Source organism: Anthonomus grandis, chromosome 7, assembly GCF_022605725.1.
Source record: "Anthonomus grandis grandis chromosome 7, icAntGran1.3, whole genome shotgun sequence".
Lineage (NCBI taxonomy): Eukaryota > Metazoa > Arthropoda > Insecta > Coleoptera > Curculionidae > Anthonomus > Anthonomus grandis.
In genome coordinates this window covers 24,102,035-24,115,785 of record NC_065552.1, presented here as the reverse complement: position 1 = coordinate 24,115,785, position 13,751 = coordinate 24,102,035, and the positions used below count along the sequence as shown (strand labels likewise).

The window sequence follows — 13,751 nt, the reverse complement described above, 5'->3', positions numbered from 1 at the left end:
CTTAAACTTTATTATTGGTTATATCTGCCTGGTCAACGGACGTCTCGAGTGTGGAATTAATGTATAAATTTAGATAATAAAGTTAAGAGTTGGCTTTAGTTTTGACTATAATGACTAAATTGTCTGGAAGCAGTAAGCTCAAGTGGGAAATCGGAAAACCGCTGAAGCAACCTTACTTTTGGCTATGAATTTCTGTTCATCATATATGTATTTCAGTACCCAAGAAAAAAATTTGTCGGGCCTGGATAGTCAGATTATGTAGACCATCTTTTCAGATTGTTATTTGGTATAGTTTGTATGATCCAAGATAGAACGCCATCACAGCCTTGGACAGTTTAACTGACTTTATCAGGATAACACTGCGATACTGAAAAATACTACGATACTGTTATCCTATGGAATCAGAAGGAGATTTCTTTATTTTGACAAATTTACTGCCCCTAAGGTTAGATCTACATAGGTCTCTGTGTTCTTGGTATTTTTGATATTGATATATAACTTAAACATCCTGTGGACTATCGTAAGCCAAATGCAATATCGTAAGAGTTGAGAAAAGATACGGTATGAACAAAAGTGCTTTAGTTTTTTTTTCTGTCGGCGAATAAATTCTTTATAAACACCGGTAGTTCTTGAACCCCCGGTAGTGTGGGACTCCGCGACCGGTTGCCCACTAAAACTTCCTCGCTGGAGGGTACTAGTTGGTTCCCAGTATTGTGGTTTGCTCTGTTCCAGTTGTATTGTCCTCCATAGATTTACTCCTACATGTTCAGTTCTGTTGCTTCTAGGAAGTCCAGTATTTTGCTCGGTGGTGTGGTTCTTATCCTCTCTGTAAGGATTTGGTTTCATCCAGGGCTGTCGCCTTGGTCTGGTTGAATGCTTCGCAGAAGCATTGAATGTGAAGAGTAGTTTCTTCCACTTCCGTGTTCTACTTCCATCTTCCATGTTTCCACTTTTCTGTGAGCAGCCCTGATACTTTTGCAGATGTTTGTTGGAGTGGCCTAGTATGTTTGGAGAGTTCCAGCTTTGGCAGTTGTTTCCAGTAGTCTTTATGCTCTAGTTTCAACCATTGTCTGATATCTGTTTTCCAGGTTTTATGGCTGACACATCATGTTGATTCTGTCTAGTACTAGTCTGTTACTGGCCCCCTTCATTGCAAGTTGGATTGCCCTTCTTGCAGCACCATGCTTCTTCATATTCTGTGATAGGATTATCTCTGGCCTGTTTTGATCTTTGGCTAGGTCCGCGAGATCCTTCCAGCAGTTTTGAATAGTCTTTGACCTAGTTCTATAACTCAAACTGTCCTAAAGCATTTGTTGCTGCCTGGTCTCCTATAATGACTGCGAAGGTTCGGCTGCTTGGTGCCCCTTCTCTCATCAGTTGGACACAGTCCTATTATCTTAAGCCTGTAAGTCTGTTGCTTCCTGGCCCAGGTTTAGCATGAGCTGCCTGCCCTGTTATCCATCCTCTAGCAGTCTGTATCTTGTCGAATTGGGCATTATCCTGTGAGGAGCCTTTCTAGGGCAGCAGTCATATGTAATGATGGGTCTTACCATTGTTGTGTATGCTCGGGGTAACACTTTTGGTAATAGCTCCTGGGGCGGTTTCTTTGTTGTTCAAAGATTGTTTGACCCTCTGGGTTATCTCGTAGATCTCTGATCCACACGATTTACCTGTTTGATAGGCATGTTGGTGTCGATGTAGAGGGATAGTCGGTAGTTGTAGCAATAGTCCATCATATACCTTTATATGAGCCTTTTTTCTGTTTTCAGGACGAATAATGTAAGGCAGATTAGTCGTAATGATTTGGGTTTCGCGTATGAGTCACGTCCCACTTTTGGTAGGAATACTACCTTTGCTTCCCTCCAACTCTCTGGTATATGCGCCGTGGCTAGACTGGCCCGCATTATTTTGCATAACGCGGGTAGCAGCAGTTCTTTGCCCTTCTGTAGTATGATAGGTATAATACGATTTATTCCTGGAGCTTTAAATTATTTGAGTCTTGAAATTAATGTCTATCGCCCATTTAACTTTCTCGTAGGTTACAACCTTTTTTGCCATTTCCTAGTTCTCCTTTTTGCCCGTTTGGAATAATAGGGGGTATCCTTTGAAATATATGCATAAACCAAGAGTATGTTGCGGCCCCTTGACTATTGCCTTTTGGTGTCTTGCATATGCTGGTATCTCAATTAGGTCCCTGCATAGTTTCCTTCGTCTTTCTCTTTTTGCCTTTTTTTATAGCATCATATTGTATCTTGTTAAGCTTTGTCTATATTAATTCCACTCCCCAGTTCTTTTTACTCTGTTAAAGAGTTTTCTTACTGTCCGCCTAGGCTCACTCAGTTCCACCAGGAGGTGTTCCTTGCCTGACATGGTTTACTTAGGGAATACTGTTTAGTTACTAGACCAGACAATTTCAAAATTTGACGCGTCACTTTATTGCTTCAGACTTTTTTTTGTATAATACTGTTCATCACCACACTTCATGGTCATAGACAACCCTAATATTATTTTTATATTAACTACATTTTTTTACACCCACTAACATTCATATATATCCATATATGGTTTTTTAAAGACTATATTCAACAATAACTAATTCGTCTTATTTTACAGGAATTTTACAATACTCAGATCCAAGTGCCGGATCCAAAATCCCGCGGTCACGCAGCCGCGTACTGGGTCAACTTCTCGAAAAGGTGCGACCGAGTGTACAAGAACGAGAACGGAGCAAATCCGCCGGCCAATCCGAAAAGCCCACGTCCGCCACTCCCGTGCCTAAAACTCCTAAGAAAGCGTTTTGTGCCAGTTCGACCCAGATGAACGTTGATAGGTAATTGCTCAGGAATTAAGTTAAGCAAATGATTGCCATGCAAAGACTCTTTTAGGGCTAGATTCTAAAGCTTGGACAGCTCTGGCACGTTCAACTTTTGCCACTGGACTTTAAATTCGTAGGTTCTCGTTGGTAGTATACACCATTTAACTTTTGTTGATGGCATGTTCAGTATTTGCATTCTAGGTTAGCTTCGCATCAAGGATGACACTAAGATACTAAAGAGATTTGGAGAGATTAGAATTTGTTTTTTTTTTGTTTTGTTAAAGACAATAGTTGCACTCTTTTCGGGGATCCTTAAGGCTTATCTGAATGCACTCCATTATCACTTAGTGTTAAATTCGATTAGCAGTTTGTGGTCTGCCACCTTATCCCACAGTAGACGCCAAGGCAGATCTTTGCCACAGACACCTTTGTTGTTTGCCTGTTAAGCTTAATTTGAACATGTATATAGTAACTAAGACAAGACAGTTTTAAAGGTTCCTCTTCCCCCACTGTAACTCACCGGTGCGTTTTTCTGTAGTGCTTCCTTTGAAGAGGAGTTTTCCCGACATGGTTACGTAACGAAAACCCTCTAGATCTTATTAGTCATTAACCGCACCGCCAATCATGAATTAATATTGATTAAAACAGATATCTTTACAATCGTCTATCGTTCGATCTAAAACTAAGTAAACAATAGAGGTGGAGGGCGTAGTATAGCGAATTTCCGTCCGTATCCAATGAGAGCTGAAGACCTTGGGCAGAAGCCTGAGGTATAGCCTTATGCGTTTATAGATCTTGAGTAGGCTTATTAGACAGCCTCTTATTTTCGACCATCATATCCGACCTTCTTAGGAGTTCAATCATAGTTCAGTGATAATTTGAAATTCAGTCAAAAGTCCCCTGTATCACTTGTCAGAATGTTTTATGTAGTACCTTCTTTTGCAGATAAGTTTCATCATACGTATAGGATAGGTTTAAGGTGAGTGGGCTGCACGGCCTATAAACTTATCAGGTTGCTTTAAGACAATAGGGCTAGAAAAATGCGGTGTGTGGAACTGAAAAGGTTCCGGCTCGCATTGCTCATTCAGAAGGCATCGCTCATCGTCAATTAAATTCATATTATTGTATCACTATGTATTGTTACATCATACTACTGCAGCATTAGCCAATGAGAGCTGAAGGCCTTAGCGTAAGGTAAACTTATGAGTTTAACCTTTTGAGTTTTTTGAAATCATAAATAGTCTTATTAGACAACCTCTGATTGCAACTTATTGCATCTATCGTAACTCACGTCTACTGAAATCTCCTCTGTCATATTTCATTTTCTGAGTAGTTCAATCAGTTGATTGGGAGAAGTGTATTTTGTGTCTTAATTTTGTAATGGGATATTTTTAAGAAAGGAATGATTATTTCCAATGCTGGACAGTGGCACAGGTTGTGTATCCTAATATTTCTTCCTACTCCATGACCAGACCTGGTCAGTGTGAACTCTACACTTCCATTAGATCTACTTTGGTTTGATTACTTAGTTTTTGACATGGTTATCAATTAGTTTTTTATTTGAACCATTACTAATGAAATAGCAATTTGTTGATATAGTTTGGCTCGGAGTTTCCAGTCCAGGTTCAGGTATATAAATCATTCTAGTGTGATCCCAACAAGTTTGTTGCTCATTTAGTTTTATCATAGGGATCTATTCTTTTGTCCTACAATAAGGTTTGAAAAAGAAAGGTTATTATATGATTTGATAATTTTGGAGATTTTTCGAGATCTGCTTCCTTTGGTCACACCAACTTTTCTTCTAATCTTCCTTCAAAGATAACGCATGTAGTTTCAGATCCTTTTCCCATATTTCTTTCTTTTAAAAGATAATAATAAAAGATAATGCTTCAGACAGTTTCTGATGAGTGACTATGTTACTGTGATATGTTGGAATATTTTTAAATTATTTTTAGTGTTTCACGATTTGAAGCCCAGATTCGAGAAAAGTTACACGACATAATGTGCAGAAGACAAAGTACGCAACCCTCTTCAAAATCAGATACTGAAATGGATAAGAAACTGAAGCAAGAAGATAGAAAACTGAGTAAGGCTGAAGTAGAGGGGATATTAAAGCAAGCCAACACATGTAAGTTCTATATTTATCCTTACATTCGCCCTTGAGGTTCTTCTTCTATCTTAGCTTGCTATCAGAAGTAATCTCTAGATTGACTTTTTGTTTGAAATTATCAATACCACAATTTTAAAATTTTGGTAAGTAAATCCTGTTGAACATATATTTCTGTAACTAGGTAAACTCTCAACCAAGCAAAAAATCCTTTACAAAAAAATCGGCAAAAGCTGTGATAAGATTAACGCAATGGCCGAAAAAAGGTGTAAATCAATGGAATCGGAGTATCAGAGAATTTCCGATGCGACTTCCCAAAAACTGCCTATCAAAGAAACTAGTCGTTCCAGTCCGAGCAGTCCAAAGTGTAAGAATAAGATTGCTAAATCTCAGCAGCAAAGCAAATCGAGCAAAAAGAAGGTAAGACTAATTGAATTTAGCGAATATTTCTTGTAGCGACCATTACTTTTTCCAGGTTTATCCATATAGCGATGGCGAAGACAACATTTTCTATTCTTTTCACGATTCGAACGATTCTCTATCTACTTCATCTCGGCGCTCTAGTCTCGATGCTGCCGCTACTGCGGAAACTGTTGGTCCAGATAAGACTCTTGTAGTCGTTATTAACAGGTAGAAGTGGTACTTTAAGTTAGGATAATGCCTTAAGTTAAAACGACTTAAATGTCGCGTGTTAACACGTGCGTTTGTTTTTTGTTCTTTTCTACACTAGCCAGTGGTTAACTGAACCTACTTATGTCTCTCTAACCCCAATAAACAGTGCGGCGTGGGTGTAAGTAATTGAAAAAGAACCCCTTATTTAGATCCATCTACTAGAGAAAAGGACACAGAAAGTGTTTTGAATAGTAGCTTACACCATAACCATTTTCTTTAGGGAACTCATGATACACGAAAGACAGAGAGAGAGAGAAAGAGAGAGATTTCCCAGTTATGAGAGTGCTCATGGGCTATTTGAGATGTAGTAACAAATGAATCCCGTGAGGTTAATGGCGTATAGCTAAATGTGTGATCTAAATGTTGAATTTTTGTTAGCCGCATGTTCGCCACACATGACGCAACTCGGGATTGATCTGACTCCTGATTCCTGCCTCGTCACTTTTTATGCTTAATTTGGATTCATTTAGTTAGTAGAGGAAGACGTAAGATTTGCTCTATCGGTCGCTTTTTAATTTGTAACTTAGACTTGTTATTGCCAGTTAATACATTGATTTGCGCGCACAAGACTTTTGTTGGCCAGACCGGTATATGAAATTTAAACTTTTTTAATTCCAGGAGACAAAAAGGAGCGAGTCAGCAAACTTTGGCACAAAAACAGCGTAGCTGGGAAACCTTTCCACCAAAACATAAGAGACATCACGTGTGCCAAGCTAAATTGAGCGCACCGCCGCAAACTTCCACACTTAAAAAGACTGACAGTTTTGAAGGTAAAGAATACTAATTAGTGATTAAGATACTTGAGTTTTTCATATACATACCTCACTTTACTGCTAAGTGCACCACTTAAGGTTGTACAATTTTTGAAAAAGATTTTTTTCTTGAAAAATCACGATATACAAATATTTAAAATGTAAATACGTCGGCTCAAAACCGAACGAATTCAGCTATAGTAAGTAGATTTACAATTCGGATTGCCATCGTCTTTCTGAAGGCAAAAGAGGGATTCTTGAAGGATATGTGATGGGCGGGCAACGATTGCCTTTGCTGCCTAGATTAATCCACATCATTTTTTATTGTAGCAGTTGTAATTCATGGATCAGTAAACGGATTCGTTTATTAATTGTAATAATTAAGAATGAGCAAGACCTATAGTTGGACTGCATTTGTCTTTTAATGTCATTCAAAGAACGACATGAAAAATTATTGCCAATATATGGATCATGGATGATGTAAAAATTAATCACATATGCCTGGAAAAGTATAAAGGCAAACTCTAAATAACTGGACGACGTAAAGAATGAATTATCGAAGTCTGATATAACATAGATCAGTACTTGAATTGAATTGTCGAAACAGTGGGCTGCCAAGGCAGTTGTGCATATAGGTCTCCTGATGGACCCGTCATGCACCTGGCTCTGGTAACCCCACCGGGGGTTGGTTACCAGAGCCCAACGGCCTTAGATAAACCGATAAGGCTCTCTGGTCTGAAGGACTTAAAGTCGCTCGGTACACTGAAAGTGTTACCCAAGTATTTGAACCTGGCGCGCGTGAGTGCTGGGCACTCCCCGACTACATAGTGTATTGCGGACACTATCGATATAAAATATTATGGAGATGGCTTCTTAAGTGCCAGTGACCGGTTGCAAGACCTGTCACTAGCCGAATTTCGCGTCTTTTTAGGCGTAGTAGATTTTTGGTGAGACAGGCAGAGGGCCCACCTATGAGTGCTTTGGCCTGTCTCATACCAGGGGACTCAGTTCATCTTTGGTGGGTCCACTTGTCCAGCAGACCCTTCATTGACGCGACCGCAACGCATTTGGCGATACCAGCTGGGTTCCGGCCCCATCGGCACATTCCCAGTCTGGCAAGAGAGTCCGCTTCCTCATCACCTGCATGGCCTGCGTGGCCAGGTATCCAAACGAGCTGGACCCTGCAGCCAACCTGCACCAGTTTTTTCAGGAGTTTTATGTACTCTAGTACAAGCTTTGAGCTTACCTTTGCGGCCGTGATAGCTTTAATGGCAGCTCTGCTGTCCGAGCATATTGATACGACTGTATTGCGGTGTCCGCAGCTTAGGATTTTCTGTCCGCATTTTAATACAGCGAATACTTCGGCCTGGAAGACAATGGGGTGCTCCCACAGCGAGTATGCCCTACTGGTATGTGTAGGATCCCATCACAAAGCCCTGATCCAGCTCTGTTATTCATTCTGGAGCCATCTATGTACCAGATGGTCCCCCTATTTAGCAATGCAGGTCTGTTGGAATGCTGCCACTCCTCTCTGTCTGCAATGTGCGTCACGAATGCCTCGCAGTCCACAGTCACTGGAGCCATGCTGTCACTGCCCATCAGAAGGAGAGGACATTCCTGTATGGCCCGTGACCAAATTTTTGCGTGACCGGTCTCGCCAGCACGTAGTTCGCCGATACGTCTTCGGCCTGTACGCAGTCCTCATTGCCTCGAATTGCGCAACGAGGTCCAGAGGCGGAAGGCTCAGCAGAGTCTCAAGCGCTCTAGTTGGCGCCGTCCGCATGGAACCCGTTATGCTGAGACATGCAAGACGTTGAACTCGAATTTTCGCTTTCTCCGTACATGGCCACCAAACGATAGCCCCGTATGTAAAAAGAGGTCTCACAATGCGCGAGTATACAGACCCCAGGTATTGCCGAAAGCCCGCCTGCAGGCCCATAGCGCGCAGGTGGCCTTCTTCATTCTGGTATCTGCATGATCGTACCAGAAGAGTTTGGGATCTAACTTGATTCCCAGAAATCGAATTGTCCTGGAGTAATGTAGCTGCACGCCACCTAGAGATATAACAGGGGGCGTGCCAAAATTACGTCTCCTCGTGAATAGTAGGAGCTCTGCTTTTTTGGGGTTAATCCTGAGACCTCCCGAGAGGCACCATATGTCCACCATATGCAGGCCTCTCATCATAGGGCCCCGCATTGAGACGGCGTCTTTCCCTGAGCAAAGGATTACCAGATCATCAGCGTAGGCCTGTGTGTATAGGCCAGCATTGTTTAAAAGATTTATCAGGCTGTCGACTACAAGGCACCACAAGGTTGGGGACAGTACTCCTCTCTGCGCGCAGCCTTTAGCCGCCAATATTTCGACAATCTCGTTGTTGAGCTGGGCAGATACATGACGTTTCGAGAGCATGGCCTCTATCCAGCTAACCAGGGTTCTGAGCCGCGGCTCTCGAGTGCTTGGCAGATTAATGCGAAAGGGATGTTGTCGAACGCCCCTTCAGCCAGAACAGTACTTAAAGTAGTTAAAAGGCATAAGTTGAGTCAAAAAATCTGAAAAAATTATTTCAAATATCTGAAATAAATACAAAATTACTTAAGGAAAAACTTTTAAATCGTGGGAAAAAATCAACAATTGTTTCATTCAATGCCTGGAATCACAGATAATTTTGGCTTGTTATATCCGAGCTGGAATAAATAAAAATAAATATTTAAGACATAAAATATGATGTCAAATATACGGAAGAACTGTCTTCAAAAGTGTGACTCGTTCAAATGCCTGGACAAAGATGGAAGAATTACTTCAAAACATTGAAATCGTATCAAAAATTATTTTAAAAGTCCAGAATACCCTCACATGCGTAGAAGGCTTACTAAAGGATGATTGCAAAAATCTGGAACAGGTTTAGAATTTATAACGTTAAAAAAAACGTTAACGTTAAAAAAGCCTGCAACAAACTCAACGATTATTTTAAACCTCTGAAAGATATACAGAAATTACTTCTAAACCCTGAAATAAAACAAAAAAATATTTCAAATGCCCGCAATACCTTCATGATTCTTCCAAAAAGACATAAAAAATTACTTCAAGTGCCTGGAATAAAATAAATATTTCAAATCTCTGAAAGATATATGAAATTAAGTCAACTGTATGGACTTTAAAAATATTTGGAAAGCTAAGAATAAAATACAAAAATATCCCAAGTACCTGGAAGACATACCAAGCGACCTCAAATGCAAAAAATGTTTAAAGAATAAGTTCAGACACATCAAATAAAATCAGAAAATTATTATACATTTTTGAAAAATATTACAAATTAACTTTAAATGCCTGAATGACTTAAAGGAAGACTTTTAAATGCTAAAGAATATTTATTCAAATGCTTATGATAAAATAAATATTTCAAATAAATGGAAGATATAAAAAAATATTTTAAATGCCTGAAATTAAATAATTATCTAAAATATTTGGAAGATCTACGCATGGAAGACTTAAACAATGACTCCAAAAGCTTGGGAAAGTCTGAAATAAGATTTTAAACGTCTGGATGACCTAAAGAAAAATTTCTGCAATAAACTGAAAATTTTCTGGAATACATACAAAATACCTTCAAACGCCTGAATGATTAAAAGGTATATACTTTACAATCCGAGAACAAAATCAGAAACTATTACATAAAATGCCTAAAATAAAATTATAATTTGAGACGTCTACAAGATTCATAAAATGGATTATTCCGAAAGCAGAGAATAAAATAAAAACTAATCCGAAGTACCTAGAAGGTATACAAAAAGTCGTCAAATTTAAACAATGACTTTAATGCCTGGAATAAAATGAAATAAACATTTTAAATGTCTAAATCTAAAGGTACAGAAAATTATGTCAAATACCTTAAAAAAAATAAAAACTCATCAAACATTTTAATTTCCTGAAAGGCATGAAAATGACTTCATTAGCCTCGTACTGAAAGTAAGTTTGGGTTCAAAAAAAGGATTTAACCACCTTCTTGTTAAGTTTATCTAAAAAATTGCATGTGGGGACAAATCTGGACAAATCTAGGAGGCCATTTGATATTACCAGTCTTATTAACAAGACGGTAAAAAAAAATTTCTTGAAAATTCCTTTACCATAACCGCATTATGAGCAGGATAGGTCTAAATTAGGGAGAATTTGAATGAACATGAAAACATTCAATATTTGAGGATACTGAGTACGAAATTGAAAACTTCTGTGCTAATTTTTTCAAAATCAATATTAAACAACGAAAAGGTTGTGTTTACCATATAATGCAAAAGAACTTTCATATGAAAATTGATGTCTCATAAAAAACAAATATTTTTATTTCCTTATTCCTAATGGTTTCAAAAAAATCTATTCGTTGCTACTGGTTTTCAGGAAATATCTCCTCTGAGTTTTGAAATATTTGAGTATTTCCTTTTTTTTTTCAAAAACAGTTTTGTGATCCATACCCAGTTTATCTCCAATACTTTTACTTGATCGTGTTGAATCTACTTCTAGGACACTGAAAAGCATTTTTTCCAGTCGTTCTTGCTGGACCATTTCGATAAAAGATCCTTGGTCTTAAAGGTCTTTAGTGTGGCTTTTAAAATAATTTTGGAATGTTATAAATGCCACAGGATGTCTTAAAATTAGAAACCGCATTTAAATTTGTTTTTTGTAAGAAATGAGTCTATTTTCAAATGTAATTGAAAACACATACTACCGATTTGCCTCCATAATATTAAATAAATTAAACTCGGTCATAATAAGTTAATAGAAAAAAAAAATAGTGCTTTAAAATTCAACAATGTGTGTCTATGTCTATATTATTAGTGTTATTCTGTAAAATACAAAAACAGCAAATGCCTAGTATACGACCAAAGGCGACTGGAGAGGAAGCAAGGATGCCATTATTTTGGACAATGTGTAATCTTCAATTCCCCAACCTGTATATTATATATTTTAATGTAATAATCTTACATAGTTGTGCATTAATTTTTCTGTTCATATTGGCTTAAAATCAAACTTGTTTTAGAACATGACCTTTATAATTGACCTAAAGAATATACGTTCTAGGGCACGAAGAGGCGGTTCGAAGCCTGGTAGCTGCAGTCCAAGAGACGAGACGAAAACCGAAAGGTAGCAATTAACAGAGCCTTTCGGAAGAACGAATATCGGATTATATCGGGTTTTTAGCATTGGCTGCCTATTTGAAAAAAAGACGAAAAACGAACCCTATTTAGAACGACATTTGCGTACAAGCTTATTTAATTTAAAATCTACTAGAATACTAAATTTTGTCTTATATTTTATTTATATTTGTCTTATGCGATTTCATAAAAAAGAAATTTTAACAAGTTAAGTGCCATGTAAACCTAAGGGTGTGTCCCCGTTCTCACTTAACTGTACCACTTTCTTTTTTTACGTAACGAAAAATTATAGCTCTTTACTTGATCGGATATGTATAAAGCTTTTTTATTTATTATATTCGATTACATTTTTTGACCTGATAATATCACCGCATTGACTTCTGGATTATCACCATTTTACCGTCGAATTTGGTACCAATCATCTGTACAACAACGATGCTTGAGTTGTTTTGTTCACTTATATGTTCGCTGACTTTCAGTTTCTTGGAAATGACATTTTTAGAATTATAATACTTGCGAATTCCCTTCTAGGACTTCATGTGCAAGTCTCACTGAGAAATAGTAATTGTTAATATCAAGTGTTCGTCCTTTGTCATGCGAGTTTCTTCACCATATTTGTTGGTACCCTACTACCTTCGACCCAATTTCTTTGCCACAATGTACGGTAAATTCTTGTAGGCAAAGCTTAATCCCAAACTTATGCCTTTTGTTGGCAATATACTGTAGCGTTTTTAACGTTTGTTAAGATGTTTAAAAGACTCGATGCACAAAAATAGTCAGCTGATTTATTTTACACGCACACACTAAACACGATCACTTAGGACTTCTATAAATATTTATTTACTACTATTTATGTTGATTTAAAAGTTGGGCCAATATTCCGACTTGGACTGGTCTAGCGGCGAGGGATCCTTATATACTAGCTAGACCATTGGTTCGAAAGATTCGTTAACCTTCTACGTATCTCCAGAGATGTCGTGCAGTGTTCCGGAATGACAGAGAACAGATGATATATTCGCGGTATTGTCAATATCATTACAATACTGTCTGAATTTTAGTCTACCTTGAAAAGGCCTTGAAGATTCGTCAATGTAGCCGTTTTTACTTGGCAATACTTGACTTCTTTCCCTGTACAAATTAGATTGGATTGTCACTTTAGCAGTTTAGATATCAATAGTGTTATAAGAGACTATAACAGCCTATTTCCGACCATTATTCGTATTCGGTACCGGAGATATCTTTTTTTACTCGACTGTCATCCGTGATCCTACGTACTTAAATTTCTTAACCAGCTTGAAGTTCAACTCATTAAGTGTTATATTCTGCCTGATTCAAGGCCTTGAGTTCTTTGTAACCAGCACATGTTTTATTTTTTCTTCGTTCACTCGTAGGCCCAGACTATCTCTTCCTTTAGTTGTAAAAAATCTTTCGCATCATATCTTCTACGGAATGAGCCACTGTATCTATCTTCCAATGCTATTCTGCTAACTGCATTATCCAAAAAATTAAGTTTAATTTGATGTTACACTGAATGGCGTCTGTTTCCTACCCTTACCTGTGTGCATGAGTTTATATTACGCACATTTGTGTTAGCTTTACTAATTTCCTTTGTATGACAATCCTTAACATTGCCAGCCAAAACCTGGTTGTTTTTATGAAATCATATACTTGCCGGAAGTCTACGAAGATTTGGTGGACATTTAACTCACAGTGCTTTTTCGCCGTATTGATAGCCGACGATAATATATTTCGTATAAGGGATTTGCATGCTGTCTTATTAAGCGACCTCTATAATTTCGAAATTGTTTCTTACTTCATTTTATAAATATTTTGGGGTAAAACGCTTGCGTCCTTTTTTAGCAGTTCTCCATTTAAACCACATCTTTGCCTGGCGCTTTATGTACTGTGAGAGATGTTATCGCATTTTTCACTTCTCAAGTGTTGGTGTTGGTATTCTTAAATCTGCTGAATGGAAGGCAAAGTTTTTTTCTGTCTTGTTCAGTATTGTTAGTTCAACGAAGTTAGACCGCTATTATTAACTCGTCTGCAATGTTTCGTTTCTCACACTTACACTTTTTTTTACTCGCTTTTTCTTGTTTCTGTCTAATTCCTGTATTTTATGCTTCACGTGGTTCTTCTTTTAAGCTCGTCTTATCTCTGTTCTTGTCCTGTGAAATTCTTTCCTGTTCTTATCTGTAGATATTGTTAGCATTATCAGTCGTTTTTAAGTTTTTGTTTCTAGCGCTTGCTCACGTTCT

At 38.0% G+C, this 13,751-nt stretch overlaps 1 protein-coding gene across 3 annotated transcripts in view; it reads left to right on the top strand.

Annotated features, from left to right (window-relative positions):
- Nucleotides 1–11,802, top strand: part of LOC126738640 (RING finger protein 207-like) — a 42,092-nt gene extending 30,290 nt beyond the window's left edge. For 2 of the 3 annotated variants that reach the window (XM_050444062.1, XM_050444061.1), the window contains exons 13-18: nucleotides 2,614–2,830; nucleotides 4,771–4,943; nucleotides 5,107–5,342; nucleotides 5,398–5,552; nucleotides 6,213–6,364; nucleotides 11,420–11,802. In XM_050444062.1, coding sequence (XP_050300019.1) covers nucleotides 2,614–2,830; nucleotides 4,771–4,943; nucleotides 5,107–5,342; nucleotides 5,398–5,552; nucleotides 6,213–6,364; nucleotides 11,420–11,493 — 1,007 coding nt within the window. In that variant the 3' untranslated portion in view covers nucleotides 11,494–11,802. Of the gene's footprint in view, nucleotides 1–2,613; nucleotides 2,831–4,770; nucleotides 4,944–5,106; nucleotides 5,343–5,397; nucleotides 5,553–6,212; nucleotides 6,365–11,405 lie in introns of all 3 variants that reach the window. The other variant, XM_050444063.1, reaches the window with a different exon arrangement.
- The last annotated feature ends 1,949 nt before the right edge of the window (nucleotides 11,803–13,751 follow it).